We start from the raw sequence: 17,120 nt of genomic DNA, 5'->3' as shown, positions 1-17,120 counted from the left end.
AGTTTCAAGAACTGTGTGCTTTTCAATATAAACAGTGGTTTATTAAGATAAAAAAAAAACATGATTTCAGTTTACACCTTTGTGTTTTTTAACGTTTTAATTGGTAATATATATAAATATATATAAATAATTTATTAATTTTATTTTAATAATATCAATTAATTGATTTAAATGCTTTTATATTATCCTGAGGCCCCATTGGAAGTTTGCCTCGGCACCCTGGTTGAGAACAACTGCCCTAATTTTGCATTCTGAGGAAGAAAGAACTTCATACTGGTTTGGAATCTTATGAAGGTACGTAAATGATGACAGAATTTTAATGTGTGATGAAATTTTCCTTTGTATAAACTCACCTTGATGGGCGCAATGCTGAATTTAATTTTCCGGCTCGGGGGCGGATCCTCCTCCATAGGTAATCCAGTAATCTCAGAGCAGCTTGACTCTGGCTCATATACATCATCTTCATCCTCCTCATCCTCAAGCTGGCTACCACCAGAGTCTTCTCCTACTGCGCTGTAGGCACTGATATCCACCAAATCAGCCGTAGAGTAATCCTCCTTCAGAGTACCAACATCATCCTCCTTCTTACTGACCCCCACTGATGGACGAGCGTGTCCATCTTCGCCCTTACTTCCAGTGCTGGTGATGCCAGACTCCATAGTGTCTCTCTCCAGGGCCTCTCCATTGGAAGTAACTCCCCCATTTCCCACATCAGCAGAAATAAGAGTACCTTTTGCCTCTGTGGCATTGGCCTGTCCTGGCTTACACTTATCTAGAGTTTTGGATTCATTGGCACTAGATTCATCCTTCTCCCCTGTCTTTTTCTCTTCCAAGGACTCCTTATCCAAACATGTGAGACTGTCCTGAAGCTCAGATGCTCCATTAATGCTGCTAAACCTCCCATCTTGTTCCGCCTGGTGTTGGTTAACCCCATCCTCCTTGTTTGCCCCCGAAGGAATGGCGCGTACCCGTTTGGTGATGATTTTGGAGTTGAGCGCACCGACCCGGCCGGTGACCCCGCGCAGAGGTAGAGGCAGCGGGGGCGTGTTGGACAGCCGGTGCAGGTTGTTCCGCAGCTCGGCGGCCCGCTCGAACACGGCGCTGAGCTGGCTGACAGTGGGCGACACAGCCTCGACGGTTCCGCCGATCGCGTCCAGGCTATCCAACGACTCCGTGCTGCCGTTAAAGCGCGCGACCACGTCCAAACGCGACGCATCTTGAAAGCCCGCGGCGCGTTCTTTTTTCAGTAATACGCGATTGGAAGCCGCCTGCTTCTCCTGCAGCTGCTGCTGCTCAAAGATCTTCCTCGTCTCCTGCAGCTTGGAGTACCTGGGCGACGCGTCCGTTTTGCTATCGAAGCGGTTGACGCGCTCGGAGACGCTGGATCCCAGTTTGAGCAGCGCGCTGTGATCCACGTTCTCGTTCAGGCTGCCAGCTCGCGGTAGCGTGAGACGCACCGCTTTGCCGTCGCCGTTCGTCTTTTGCGGGTCTTCAGCCTCGGTGGGTGAGGATGCGCCCATCTGCATGAACATGTTCTTGATGCGGTGCACGTTCGAGCCGTACGTGCGACCGCGGCTGGTGGGCTTTGGCTTGCCATCCTGAGCGTCGCCGTTATTTAAGATATCGTTCGCCGGCTTCAGCGCGTGAATACCCGCTGCTTCGTACGCGTTGCGGTGAGGAGAGGCGCTGCGAAGCGCGGTGGTGCTCGCTGGCTTGGAGGAGGATGAGGATTCGGTCTTCATCATGGTCTGTTAGGCTTCTCCGAGGCGATGCGATAACAGCATCTCTGAGTCGTTGGCCCAGACGTTTTTGTCAGGACAAATATGTCGCTGATGAACAATAATGTGCCCTGGAATATGATGAAGAGAACAGTGAATTAATTCCCATGAATGCGCGTAGAGTGTCCGTCAGCGGCATGGCACAAGCACCGCACCATCTTTCCGTCTGTGAGAGAGAAAAATAAAACGCTGGTTAATGTGTAAATCACACATGCATTCGTGAAAGACTAAAGGAGAAACTAGAACAGCGATGCGCCCTTGTTTTTCACGACAGATTGTGCATTTATAATCCGGATCGTTTTGATCTCTTGATTTAGTCAGCTGCAGATTGCTGCCTTTCCCACTGGTGCTGCAGCAGCAGTGCAGAGATACAGGGTCATAGAGCGCGTCTGATTTCACACCCTCGCAATAGATTTTTAAAGGGTCACACTTTAATTCCTCATACCGGGGCTCCGTAAAATATAGCCTACCACTGAGACCCAACAATAGGTTTTCAGTTGTCAATTTTAGTGTCTCAAATTCTGGATGTTGTATTTTTTAAAGTAAGCTACCTAGGCTACCAATATAATAAATTAAAGTAACAAGTCTCTTTTTTGTAGGCAAAAGGTTTTTATATGAATAAAATCCCATTTGTTCTATTGTTTCGTCAGATTATTATTTTGTATTCATTTTTGTAATGCAATCACTGAGTTCATTATAAGTGTTAAAAAATAACTGTTCGAAACCAGTCATATGGAAATGGCCAAATCACTTGAATTATATAGGCTACTACAGCTTATTGCTACACAGTATCTCCACTACAGCTCTACCAATATTTTGATATTAGGTATTGACTGCATGACAAGAGGTGCTACCATATTTTCAACATTTTATGAAACATTGAGTAGATGTGTTATGTTGTTATTTTAAAGATGACCGTTAAACTGCTTGGAGGTCATTTTGTGAGTATAAGAAAAATGGTTCTAAAAACTAGCAGAACCCTTTTAGGTGCTAAATAGAACGCTTTTTATAAGTTTCCATTAGGAACCATACTTTGAACGTGCTATATAGGACCTTAATGGTGTTATAAATAACCCTTTCAGCAATATTTATTTCCATTAATATTACTATATTAGTATCTTCAAATTATTAATATTAATATTATTACTATTTTTTTTTTGTCCTCTATCTGCATGGTCTTATTATATCTTGTTGCCTCTAAATGTTGTGTCAATTACTTTTTTTTTATTAACATGGCAGACTGTAGCAAAAATGACAGTGCTTTAACAACAATTGTTAGCTGGATATATTAATAATTAACAATTGACACTGAACACAATATAGATGTAATGAAGACCAGTTCCAGTGAAATTTCTTCTCAACCCCCTATAGTCTTTACGTCCTTCATTAGGCCTATGTGTGTATTCTGAGTGGCAGATTCTCTCTGCATGATGAGGTTATTATACATGACAGCATCTGAAATACTCTGAATATTCTGAAGCTTCTTCCATTTGATTATTACATATTTATTATTATTATTATTATTATTGCACTGTTTACATTTACATTCTGTACAATTTGTTTACAATAGTTTATATTGACATTTTTGGAATGTGTGTGTGTGTGTGTGTGTGTGTGTGTGTGTGTGTGTGTGTGTGTGTGTGTGTGTGTGTGTGTGTGTGTGTGTGTGTGTGTGTGTGTGTGTGTGTGTGTGTGTGTGTGTGTGTGTGTGTGTGTGTGCACTTTTCGAATGAGAGACTAAATTTCGTTGTATAATACAATGACAATAAACGTATTCAAATTCATTATGTAAAAACTATTATGTTCATGAAGGCCAAAATTAGCAAAAATGGACAGTAGCCTATTATGATCCCTTTACGTGTTTTGCGACTGTGTATGTTTAGGGGCAAAAGTTACTAAAACAATATGAATCATCATAAATTCCATATCTTTGTGGAGAAGAGAAGATCGAGTATTAACTGAACAGAGCTACTCACACATGTTCAGTTAAACTAAAAAGAGAAAAAGACATGATGAAACCAGTTACAATTTTTCAAGTGATAATTTATAGACATTAAGAAAGAAAACTCAAAAGTATGTTGACAGTATGTGACGTTAATTAGTAATGAGGTGGCTTTGACTGTTACAGATTTGAAAAACAAAAAGGCGGGAATAAAGAACCCTAAACTCTAACACAAAGAAGAACCATTTCAGCATAAAGGGTTCTTCACGACGATACGGTTCTAAATAGAACTGTTATTGTAAAGAACCTTTAAAGAACCATATTTTTTAGAGTGGGTAAGATTGATAGCAATATAGACATAATAGCAATATATGTTTAAATTTTACAATTTGATATATATTTTCTTCTGTGGTTCTTTATAAAAATAAAAAAATAAAAAGCTATTGTGAAAAATATAATAGATGAACGAATATGCAATTACGACTTTAAATATGTTTGCCTGCACGGCGCCCTCTTGTGGGTTTTCTATCCACACATATTTTGCCAGTGATCGCACAAACCCTATGGCACAAACCATACGATGAAATTAAAGGGAGACATGATACAAAATAAGCATGGAGAGTAAAAAGGGAAATAAAAGGAACCAACACGTAGACTGAAGATTGGACATTGCAAGCTAAACAAAACTCTTAATGTTGTAGGAAAACATCTGACTGTCAGGAGGAGCAAACAATTATAAGCACATCTCCAAGAAATGTATAGACAGGCATGAGTTGAAGAATCAGCTACGGGAAATAGGTAGCCCATTGTAGAAAATAGACCTTATTCTTAGCAGCGTCAAGCGAGGCAGTGAGGGATATCAGATTGAGACAGTTCTTGGATTGTTCTGTTTACGAAACACTGCAAAAAAAAAAATTCTTTCCAAGAAATTTCAGTAGACAAAAACTCTAGACAACATGAGCTGTGGATAAATTATAAGGGATCTAGGAGCTTTTTACAGCGGATTCCATTGAAAACATGGTAAGTCTTTCCATCACAGCCTCGCTTTCACGTCATGGCGCTGCTCTGAATAAGGTTGGCTATAGCTACAATGTGCAAATGACCAAGTACTTATTGGACCAAGGAAATATTTTTTTCATTTGCAAAGGAGGACTGGACTGGACTGAAAGGACGAATTTTATTATATTAAGTTAAAGTGAGACAGCAGGTGGCAGTAATGCAACATTATGGATGCCAACTGTCGTAAAACACCAAAGAGACCATCCGATGCACTAGGTGGCAGTATAACAACATAAACTGATTCATCTGCCACCGAAAACAAACCAGAGAGGGAAATACACACTTGCAGTGCCAGGCTTACACACGTGGACACTGCTGTAATAACTGTAACCAAAGGTATGAGAATATATTTACTGTTACGACTACTAAACTCGATCAAAACATTTGATGTTTTATGCGAATAACTTTTCCATGTGTCGCTATCCTGATAGTGCTTTAGCAGCCCAAAAGAATTCTCATAGGTCATTTAGATTGTAATTTAAACATCATCGTCTGTTTTGTTGTAACGTTAGCAATATAAGGTACGTTTTGTGGTCCACCACATATGCGCCAAATCTCATGCAGCCTGTCAAGAATTTGTCCATTGTCCAAGTCCTTTTTCACCGGTCAAAATATATGAAAATGATTTCAGGTTGTTTATCCGCAGCTGTATTATAGTAATGAAAAATCCAATGATAATCGCAATGAAAATTAAACTAAAAGGTGATGAGGTTAATCTCATCATTAAATGATAGAGCGATGCAAATAAATACCTTACTTTAAACTAAAGTTCTTCATGTAAAATCAAATTTATTCTGAGGTGAAATATGACCTTTAATACAGTATATAACATTGAGATTTATCCACTGAAACAGCAGAATGGTTGGTTACTTTGTGTAAAAACAGAAGTTCTTTATCATCACGTCTTGTGTCTAGATGACATCATTAGCACATCAGTTGAAGCGGCTGGCTTTGCCCCAGAATGACTCGAATCTGCTCAGTCGGAGAGAGGTGGCCTCTGTGCTCTTTGACCCTAAAGATGCTGCTACCATGGACCGCAGCACCTTCTATGCCCTGGGTGAGTTGCTTGTCTTACCAGAGCCTTTTCTTGTTTTTCCTCCAACCCTCTACAAACACACTAAAGCTTGGTAGAGTGCAGAAATTGAATGAAGTAATCAAATGTAAATAACGCTGCATAGTCTTCTAATCATAACCCTAACCCATTTAGTTATCTTTTATTCACAAGTACTTCCCTAGGTAAGTACACTGTATGTACACGTACTGTAAAATAAAGTGCAACCTAATCACTCACATGTCACTCAAATAATTATTGCGCAAGCGCATATAATTATTGCATCAAGCAGTAATACTCACTTTGCCTAAATTCTGCTGTAATTGATATTTCTGAACAGGCTGCACAGGACTTGAGGAGCTGATGGGTATTGATCCAGCATTCAGTGAGTTTCAGGAGACTCTGTTTAGTCAAGCCTCTCTGACTTTAGAGCGCAGCATTCAGTCCAAAGAAGTCAACAAGAAACTGGACAAGAGCATCTCACTCTTTCTTACTCGACTGTCACCTTACTTTCTGCTCAAGCCTGCTCTGAAATGCATTGAATGGCTAATACACAGGTAAATTCACTAGATTTGCCATTGTCACACTTACATGTTTGAGTCTCACTTTGTGATTCAACAGTTTGCAGACTATTGATTTAGGCCTGGTTTCACAGACAGGTCTCAGAATAAGCCAGGATTAGGCTTTAGTTTAATTAAGACCTTTACGTAGCTTTTATAAAAGTGCCTTAGAAAAAACATTACTGATGTGCATCTTGAGACAAAACAATGGCACTGACATATTTTTAGATATGCCAGTGCAAGGTGCCTTCAGTTAATACAGCTCAAACATGCATTGTAGTCTAGGCTTAAGCCTTGTCTGTGAAACTGGGGGTTTAAGTGTGATAAGCTTGTAAGTGGCAAAATTGTGCTGTTTTAGGGATTTTCTTGATTTAAAGTGTGTAATTTATTGGATTTTGAAATGCTGCTGAATATGCAGAGACAGCTGTAAGTAAACCATTTGTTGGCTGACTTCCTGAAAACTACTGGTTTGGTCATTATTTTTTGCAATATCGTTTTGAGAACTAGTAGCATAAAAATCATACACCTTTTATAATATATATTGTAGCATGGACAATCTTGACCTGTCACTTCACTTAACAAATTGAACTTGATTTCAGATTCCACATTCAGCTGTACAACAAGGACAGCCTGATTGCTTGTGTTTTACCGTATCATGAGACTAAAGTGTTTGTACGAGTGATCCAGATTTTAAAGATAGAGGATCCAACCCACAAATGGCACTGGCTGCATGGACTTCAGGTAAATCCTATCAATTCGTATCATATAAGTGACATATATGTTGTCAACTTGTCGGTGTAAAGAAAGATATACTCAGGGTGGCCGCGGGTCCTTAAAAAGTCTTAAAATGTCTTAAATAAAGTTTTCCTAAAAAAAGGCCTTAAAAAGTCTTAAAATGTCTTAAATTCAGATTCGATAGGTCTTAAATATTTCTGGTCACGTTACCGCTAAAATTTCTCCAGTCTGACGGACCTAATATCCATCAAATAACCAGTGAAGCATCGAATCGCGAGAATGATTCAGATTTTATTACATAAACAGCTATTGATAATGATAATGTAGGCTTTTTCTGGTAACGCTGTTGAGGCTCGCGCTGCTTGTCTCTGTGATAGATTTTATAGGAAGAAATCAAAACAAATGAGCATAACGGCAAACAAAACTCCCAGAAGAAACATACTGAGGTAAAAATACACTCTCGCGTTTCGGGAGTCGGGATAGACGGAATTGTCACTTGCATAATCGGGCCAGCATTGCATCATAAGTAACTTTACCATTTGCACGTCTTTTAAAGTTTTACCTGATTAAACATTCACGCGATTTGCAACTATTCAGTACTTGCGCGCTGTCTGAGAGAGATGTTTTTTTTTCTGCACACATACATAGAGTAAAGCCGCCTCACAAACAGCTCGTGGGTAACAAAAGTTATTTTTCGTGGATTTTATCGCTGTAACAGTCAAAAACATGCGAAAATGATGTCAATTTCGGTCTTGGTGAGTATCCTCTAAACACAGTCGGTTATGTCTTAAATAAGCATGAATCGCACGTGACCGTATGAACACAGGATCCGTGCACTAGCTCTTAAAGGGACAGCAGCCATATGTGTCTGTCATTCATTTGGTTGTCAAAACAACAAACCATAGCTTTCATTTTAAGGAATCAGGATTAATAGCCTATGTATTTAATATAGTCAGGACTAAAATACTACCCAGTGTTATTTTACATTTGATTACTTTATTCAGTCTCTGTAGTATTTCTGAATACTAGTGTTAGACCTAAGCAAAAACTTTTCTCTTTATTTCTATTTATTGGTATCTTTATTCTATTGTATTTATTTGTGCTACTTTTTTCAATTTAATTCAAAGATTGAAATCAAGCTTCCTTGTGTTGTGTAAATTCTTAAGACCAAAATTACCCCATTGTAAAAATGCAATGAGTGAGCATACATTTAGGCCAGATACATGTAATAAAAAAAAAAAAGTCTAAACTCCCCCCTCAAATTAAAAATCGAATACGCATGTAATATAATATGTATTTCCATCACAGGTTTGGTCTTAAATTTCATTCAAAGTGGCATTAAAAAGGTCTTAAAAAGTCTTAAATTTAACTTGTTTATATCTGTAGACACCCTGATACTTGAATTTGTGATTGTGTCTCTTCTAACTACCCTGTACTTTATCTATAGAAACCTGGTGTTCCCCTGGCCCGAGGAACTCTGCTCACACACTGCTATAAGGATTTAGGCTTCATGGATTTCATTTGTTCTATGGTCACAAATTCAGTAAGGGTAAGAAACCTGGGCTGTGTGCTATCTATGCTGGTTAAAGTCTGCCAATCCAGTAATTCTGCTCTGGTTAATGCTTTGAATCATATTGTAGGCATACTCTGGATTACTTCGGGATGGGAACTGTCCGCAACTGCGTGTGATTTTCTCTTTCTATGCATCTACCATCGTTTCTGCACTTGAAGCAGTGGAGAAGATAACTAACTCTATAATTTCCAAGCTGCTTCCATTTGTACAACTGGTAAGACAATAATTCAGTAACATAATGTTGATGTGGTTAAGTGTATATTATATGTGTCTGAGATATTTTTGATGGATTATATTTTTATAATATTGTAGAATTATTTTTGATGTAACATAAATATAGTATAAGCTTTGATAATCAATATTTTAATTAGTTGCCAACTGATAAGATTTTTTCAATGACTATTATTTACATGCACATCAAATTCCATTTGAAGTCTATATTCAGGTAGCAGTCATATTCCCAATACAGTGCTTTTCTTGTATGCATGTAGACATTGGAATATTCCTGTGTACGTGGTTGTCCTTTCCCGATGTTATTTTCGGATGATTCAATATGCTGCAATACAGTATGCTAATCATTAGTTTTGTTACTACTTTTTCCACAATAATTTAATCACGGCCAACACTTCTCACCTTAAGAAATGCCTGACAACTACACCACGAAATCAAAAGTGCCAGGCAGTTAATATTAATTATCATTTTTAATCATTTCTGTCAAAGTGATATTTTAAAGGCTCCTAATTTTTTTTTGTAGGTCTCCTATAACAGGTTTACATGCATCAAAGGTCAAAAAACGGTTTTATTTTCTCATAGTATACATTGCACATCACCACATTTTTCAATGATTCTCAAATGACTCGATGGATGAATCGGTCTCTCTAAATCCGTCCTTTCCGTGAGCCTACTCTGCTCTGATTGGCCAGATGACCCAGTCTGTTGTGATTGGTCTACCACTTACAGCGTATTTCGGAAGCTAAACGCCCATTATCATAACTGAACTTAAGCTCCATCCTGAGGCTTCCTAAAGCACACAGATTGTACACACTGTAAAGACAGTAACAATGACGTTGATTTTTACCATATCAATAAGTGCGAGTCTGATGATGAAACATTGGAAGAATTAGTTATTCAACCTGAACCTCCATCCCAAGGATGTTTCTCAGTGATACCCTACTCAGTTTGAGGTACATTATGATTTTGCAACTGTAATTCCTCACCATCAGCTTTAACAAGTGTATGTCCATCAACAAACCGATGTGTATATTTCTAATTTATTGCAGTGCACATGCGGGAACTGTATCAATAACATACATTAGCTGAGCGCTAACGTGAATCACCGATGTAACATAAAAGTTTGTAAAACAAATCTTGCTTCATCCTTTATCTTTCAGACTCAAGACTCAAACACCCGGTAGAAAATGTAAACATCAATAATTATTCATACTTACAGGTTGTGATTCTGCGGAGCAGGTTGGTCCAAATAAACTGGGTACTGACACATCATTCCAGAGCAAGTGTTTTGAATCCCACGTTGAACTCTGAGATTTGAGTCAGTAAAATGACGTTTGAGGGTTGGTCAAGTTGTTCGCGGGCAGACAACATACAACATAGGCGGGTATTATGCAAATTACATAGAGCCGTCATGCAGTGGGATTCAAAATACAAACAACTCATTAAGGTGGTTCAGAGGTGATCATTTCTTTTGGGAGACAATAACTTTATTTATCGTGCAATTATGACTTTACAACTTTGCAGAACGTTTACATCCACAAACAGCTATGTTACACACTGCACGACAGGGAATATTTGAAAAATCATAATAGGGGCACTTTAATAAATTATATTCCATTTAAAAAGTCTTATCACTCCAGAAATTTGTCAGCAACCTCATTTGCATGGAGACTTTTGGTTTCAATCGAAATTAAATCATTACAATTGATGAATCCAAACATAGTGTTTACATGAATGCTAAATGAAGTACGGTTGATGTTCACGTTTACATGTCACAAGCTTTAAATCGGATTTAGTCTTTTGACGTGCACACTGAACCAATATGCAGAGTTCCCACTGTTGTCGTGTACTAACCATCCTCCTCTTCTTTGTTTTAGAAAGCAGACTTAATATTTATGTATTCCGGGTCCTGATTAGGAGACGACGAGCACATGAAGCTTTGTGCTTTTTTGGAAAGAGTTAACAACATCAGCTAGTTCTGTGTGTCAAACATCGTTGCCATTTCACGTTATTGCACATGCGCAAAACTTTACATTTTCGGTTTTCAATCCGGTCAAGTGTTGTTTACATCTCCTATCGAATGGATTAGAGATTGGATTAAAAAATAAAAGTTGTATCCCTCCCCTCTCAAACCCGATTGAGGTGTTTACATGGAACATTTTCATTCCAATTGGACTTTTAAACTGATAGTAATAAGGAATACAGTGCTCCATGTAAATGCATATTTCCTAAAGGTTTTTTTTTTTTTTTTTTTGCCGAAAAGCACAACTACATTGTGTACAAATTCAGAATAGGCAGTGATTTCTCTCATTTTAAAAATAATTTTAACAAGCTTTATTTATCTACAATCTAATATAACTTGAACAGAAAAAATAAAATGGCATACAGCATCCTGTTTTTGAACATTTCTCATTTTAAGTAGTCTGCATATGAAATATTGTCTTAAACTAAATGAGTCAATCGGATTGGAGAGTTCTCATGACTCAATACTAATTGGTATATTACCAGATTCTATTAGTATTGGAGTGTTGATGTGCATGTAAACATAGTCAATAACTGTTCCCAGTGTCTATATCAAGCGGTGGGGGCAATGTATTACCCATATATACATAATACAATTTAATGATAGCAAATGCAATGTACTCAAAATTACTTGATTGTAGTTATATAATATATTTCTCTACCACATTTTAAAGGTGAATATCACCAAATAGAATGGACAAATGGACATATTGTTCCAAGAAAGGATGTAAGCAACTGAACCTACAGTAAATAATTTTCTACTTTTTCCCTACATAACCAGGGGCTGAAATCTAACTTTTTAGACTACACTGCTGCCACTTACATGATCGTGTGTCAGATGGCTGTGAAGGTAGTGATGGAGGATCAGCTGGTGGACACTCTGACCTTGCTGTTGTGCAGGTCTCTAGGTCGAATGCCACAGCTGACCAGAGAGGGTTTGAGCTGCATTATCATCCTCTTGCAGAACCAGAAAGAAGGTGTAGTTGGTCCAAAGTAAGTTTTAGTAATTTGTACTCTACTTTTTCTTTGAATAGGACTTGTCTAGTATATTTCTCTCACCATTATCTGCATCTAAAATTCGTATTTATTTTGTGTCTTTTCCCATTAGGGCATTTGGGTGCCTGTCTGCTACCCCTAACCTGGTGTCCACACTCCAGAATATAGCTACAGTCCATGACATCAGTCCCTTACTGCGTTACCTGCTGCCCCATCTCATACAATCTGTGATGACGCAGGATGGTTGGTTTCTATCTTTGCTCTGTGTGAACTTAGTCACCATGAAATCAAAATTCATGTGTGTGTGTTTGTGTGTATATATATATACATACATGCATATAAAAAAAAAATATATATATACATGCACACACACACATATACACATGTCTATATGGCAAGTCAAAGTGCTTTACAGAAAGGAATTAAAATAATCACAAAATAAAAGCAAGGAAAATTAGAAACGTTATAAAGAAATGAAAAGAGATATATGATACAGTTATAAAATGAATTAAGAGTAAAAAGATAATACATAGATAAACTAATTAAGGGCGTGGTCACTTGGGTGACGGGTGGATTGCCGCTGCTGTCACTACTAGCCATTTGTCTGCTTTCTGTTAGTTGTCACCTCAGCTAATCCCGCCTTTTTGCCCATTTTCGTTTATCCGGGAGTGACGCGCTACCAACACGGTGACGGCTGGTTCTGCCCACTTTGGGCTTCAAAAATCCTCTTTAGAAACCTATGGGTGATGTCACAGTCTATGGTCCAGACTAATAATCATTACAAAAATATTGGCCAAAAGTTGTGTATTGTATTTTAGCCTTTAGTTTAAGTGTCATTAATCTAAACATGTAAAGTACTTATAAAGTATGAATGTTCAAACTTTTGATTGGTAGTATCAAGGAACTAATACCTGGACCCTTCATACATAATACCTAATAATTATAGTAAAATCGCTGCTATCACATGGTTAATTGGTTTATTTATTGTTTCCCTATAGGTGAGCAGCAGATTGAAGGTTTGTCTCAAAGTACTGGACTATTAGAATCACTGCTTCAGAATCTTCAACTGTCCAACAACTTGGAGAACACTGCAGCCAAGTAAGCAGGGTTAAATTAGCCTCAATTATGAGTAAAACTCTCTTTACCCTGGACATTATGCATGTTTTATGGTCTGCTTTATTAAATCTTTATTCTTTTACATTTATTGCTTTGAACAGGCTGCTTATTGAGGAGTATGTTTCCTGTGGCAGTGAGCTTCCCTCGGATAGGATTTCAACTCTTAATCAAAGAATTCAATCTACTGTACGACTGTTTGAATCCAGGTATGTTTATAGTCACTTCTGCACTTTTGTGGTATAGTATAGCTCCTAAAATGTTATTAAATCTAAATCATAAGGGAGTGTTTTGTTTATTGTTGAGTGTTTTTTACTCATAGGTATCCATGTGCATTGGATGTGGCACTAGAAAATCGTGTCAAAAATGTGTTCTCTGACAATGAAAAAAGTCTGCTTCATCAGTTCATTTCTCTTACTATGAGCTGTGGAAAATATCAGGTAGGCAACCATGCTATGTGGTTTTTTTCTTTTCTTTTTTCTTTTTTTTGCAACCAGTCTTTACATTTTTATGGATTATTTGTTACCTCCAGAATAGAGTCAGCTGACCTTTATCACAAAATAAATTCTGACAGGATAATCAGGACCCTGATGTGAAACTGATATTAGTTTATATGTGACACATGAAACTGGCACAGATACGTATTAAATCAATTGCCTGTAAAACAATCAATTATACATCAATTATACAAAAAATATGCAGAATGCCATCATTGACAATCGTATTCAAACTAAAAAGTACAGAGCACTGTGTAATAAGATATTTACCTGTTTTTAAAAAGTTTTATTTAGAATATTTTTATGATTTTCACACAAACAAAAAGAGACTGTACACCTTAAACAGCATTAAAACACACTGTAAATGCAAACATGATATAATATTATATAAAATACCAATATATAAATTCAATAAAACAACTTCCTCATTTTATTGATTAAATCTTGCATGTGTAAGTGTTGAGTGTGTTTCACATGCTGAACCTCAGTGATTACATTTCTCCATACAATGACTGCAAATGACTTTACGTTTGTCAAATGTTCCATCTGGGTTTAATTTATAATTACCTTTAAAGATGGTCTTTCTCCATCATTTACTGATCTGCAATGTTAAATTGTGTATGCAATTCTGATCTTTTTCAATCTGCTCTCAAATTTCCAATCAGTTTTTAGAAATCAGAGAGAATAGAATAAATCAGATGCGTTAACGCTGTTTAAAATATAATGGCTTTAATCATTTAAGTAAACCTTTAATAAAAACAAAACAATACTTTAAAATGTTGTTTATATGCAGATCCTGCCAGAGTCAGACACCTCTCTGATGCTCAGCCTGAATCATCCACTACCCTCTGTGAGAAATATGGCTGTAGACTACCTGACGAAGATCCTCACCTCACAACATGTGTGTATCTTTTGTATTCTCTTTAGATGTTAGCTTACCATTTTCACCTTGTTTTTCTCATATCATCCCATTGAACATCCAAGAGATGCACATTAATGAAGTAATGATGAGATGCTTTTTGTCTGTGTGTCTTTATGGAGCAGAATGGCTTTAATGAGGCATTTTTGAAAGATTCATTGCTGGAGAGAGTAAAGGATGAAGCGTCAGAGGTTGTGCTGTCTGCTCTTAAAGCATTGCAAGTAAGATGACCACGTCATAAATGTTTGTTTGTTTTTTCGTTTTTTTATGTAAACTTTCAATTAGTACTTTTTGTACAATCTAAATGTTAATTGTCAGTTATGGTTGCTTGACAGCTTCACGTGGGACTTGTTGATCCAGAGGAGACTGTTTCCTGTTTGATTTCACTTCTTCATCGCATCAAACCATCCGCAGATTGGTTAGTTAACTGATTTTTTTTTTTTTTCTGGAACTATACAAATGTATGAACAAATAATGACAAAAATATAAAGTCGGTCACAAAATCATCAATCTGATGACTGCTTGTGCAATGAGATCAGCAATGCCAACCAGGGCCGTAGTATCAAATGGTCACAGAAGACTGCTTTATTTTCACTATGATTCACAACTTTTATTTTTAAGTAAATAATGCATTAAAACATTAGAATGTAGCCTTCATATATTTTTTCAATTAAGCAAAACTTAGTGAGCTTGCCTTGAAAGAAAACTCCGGCATTTTTAGCGTAGGGGATTTTGACCAATTTTAAGGCACAGTATGTAAGTTTCGCGACTAGCCGTTGCTTATTTAAAACAATAACAAAGGCGTAGCTTGATGACACCGTGGTTGAGTGTGGAATCATGGGGGTTGTCGTGTGTTCACCTCCACAGCTGATGGACAGCAATCCGTTTCAGTAATCCAACGGGACTCAGGCAGAAACCATGTTTGTGGATGAGCTAATGTATTAAAGTTTTATTAACGTTACTGTGGTATAAAGCAGAGCGGGGCCGAGAGCCCCGGACTTTTTACAGTGCTGTTTTTATTATACCTGTATGTTGCTGCTGCTTTCGTTTAGTTGTTTGTTTATTACGATTAAAGTTACATTTAAAGGAACACGCCGATTTTTTGGGACTTAAGCTTATTCACCGAATCCCCCAGAGTTAGATAAGTCCATACATACCCTTTTCATCTCCGTGCGTGCCGTAACTCTGTCTGACGCACCCACCGCTAGCCTAGCTTAGCACAAAGACTGGAGGTAAACGGCTCCAGCTAGCATACTGCTCCCAATAAGGTGAAGCACTGCTACTTGGGCGGAGTGATTTGCTCGCAGCACCTGAGAAGCCCCGTGGTGAGGAGCAGAGAGTTCGCTCAGAGTTGGAGTAAATCACTCCGCAGAAGTAGCAGTGCTTCGCCTTCTGAGAATATATTTTATTTTTAAATCAAAAATTGTTGTATCAGCAAGACATTTAGAATTGAGTTTTTTGTTGTTGATGTAGTGTCTTTGGCTGTACACTCTGCGACCCACCAGTTGAGAAACACTGTTCTAGAAAACAGTCTTAGAAAATTCCAGTTCTAGAAAGTTTTAGGAATGTTACAGATAGTAACGTTTGTTAAATGGTTGTTCCAATTTTTTGGGGTGACCATTTTTATTTTATTTTTTTAAACTGCATCTTTATGATACAGGAAGTTATAACCCTAGTGCATACGTGGCAAAATAAAAGTAGATTTTAAATGTCTTCATTTTATTTATTTTTTATTTTTACACATTGCATCAATACAACATATCATTATGATGTATCAATCCATATTGATTTACACTCATCATGATAATGTTTCCTCACTAAGAAATATACTTTAGTAAAATGCTTTAGTCAGGCTTCATCTGGTCTTGATTTCTGCAGGTGTTCAGTGCTAAAAGAGGCGGTGCAAGTTCTTGATGACCCACGTATTATTGAGGGCAACCCAGATCTTAAGGCACAGATTATTTGGGAGCTCCTGCCATTTCTGGTGTTGACCAATGCTGCGGCCGAGAGTGTGGAGCTGCAGATGACATCTTCTGTTGCTGAAACCACTCTGCTCTCCAAGCATCCTCTAACTCAGGATTGGGCCAAAGGTAAATTTTACAGGCAGGGGGGAAAAAAGTATATATTTATTTTAAAATGCTGTCTTTATTTTTTTTCCTGCTCTTGAATGGTATTTTCTGGGAATTACCTTGAAGAAATGTCCAATAGATATTACCTTACATTCACAAGGTTTAATTTCCACATGTGACTTATGTCTGAGTGTCATGTTCAGCATGAAATAATTTTTTTATTATTGGTTTAAATTATTTTCCTGCGCACACTGGCTTTGTATTAGAGACAGAAATTTATTACATTTTAATGAAATCAGTATTGATTCATTTCTTGTTGTCTGCTTTTTCTTTCTTTAGTCCTGAAGGATGTTCTTGTCAAAACCTCTCCGTCAGATGTGCTGGAGGTGGCCAACCAAATGCTCACAACAACTCTGGTCAAGAACTTGGCCAACATGGATCATGCAACCAAGCGAAACACTGTAATTATCCTGTGTATTAAGGGAATAATTTACCCCAAAATTAACATTCTCTCATCATTTACTTACCCTCATTTCATTCCAAAACTGCATGAGTTGTTTTATATTTATTTATTT

The 17,120-nt window shown here is 37.5% G+C and overlaps 2 protein-coding genes across 2 annotated transcripts in view; one reads left to right on the top strand and one right to left on the bottom strand.

The window, feature by feature from the left end:
* ppp1r9bb (protein phosphatase 1, regulatory subunit 9Bb) overlaps positions 1-2,165 on the bottom strand; it is a 39,275-nt gene extending 37,110 nt beyond the window's left edge. The window contains exon 1 of the mRNA XM_082152266.1: positions 354-2,165. Within this exon, the coding sequence (XP_082008392.1) occupies positions 354-1,745 (1,392 nt within the window). The 5' untranslated portion in view covers positions 1,746-2,165. The remainder of the gene's footprint in view (positions 1-353) is intronic.
* Positions 1-17,120, top strand: part of heatr1 (HEAT repeat containing 1) — a 67,831-nt gene that overhangs the window by 26,147 nt on the left and 24,564 nt on the right. Inside the window, exons 2-17 of the mRNA XM_082152257.1 lie at positions 5,070-5,115; positions 5,695-5,836; positions 6,171-6,387; positions 6,990-7,131; positions 8,573-8,674; positions 8,766-8,912; positions 11,733-11,944; positions 12,060-12,190; positions 12,946-13,045; positions 13,165-13,269; positions 13,383-13,500; positions 14,351-14,458; positions 14,602-14,697; positions 14,812-14,894; positions 16,355-16,566; positions 16,885-17,006. Of these exons, the coding sequence (XP_082008383.1) occupies positions 5,695-5,836; positions 6,171-6,387; positions 6,990-7,131; positions 8,573-8,674; positions 8,766-8,912; positions 11,733-11,944; positions 12,060-12,190; positions 12,946-13,045; positions 13,165-13,269; positions 13,383-13,500; positions 14,351-14,458; positions 14,602-14,697; positions 14,812-14,894; positions 16,355-16,566; positions 16,885-17,006 (2,037 nt within the window). The 5' untranslated portion in view covers positions 5,070-5,115. The remainder of the gene's footprint in view (positions 1-5,069; positions 5,116-5,694; positions 5,837-6,170; positions 6,388-6,989; positions 7,132-8,572; positions 8,675-8,765; positions 8,913-11,732; positions 11,945-12,059; positions 12,191-12,945; positions 13,046-13,164; positions 13,270-13,382; positions 13,501-14,350; positions 14,459-14,601; positions 14,698-14,811; positions 14,895-16,354; positions 16,567-16,884; positions 17,007-17,120) is intronic.

Source organism: Leuciscus leuciscus, assembly GCF_965113295.1.
Source record: "Leuciscus leuciscus genome assembly, chromosome: 21".
Taxonomy (NCBI): domain Eukaryota; kingdom Metazoa; phylum Chordata; class Actinopteri; order Cypriniformes; family Leuciscidae; genus Leuciscus; species Leuciscus leuciscus.
The sequence above is the reverse complement of the archived record's forward strand: the minus strand, read 5'-3'. Positions and strand labels throughout refer to the sequence as shown.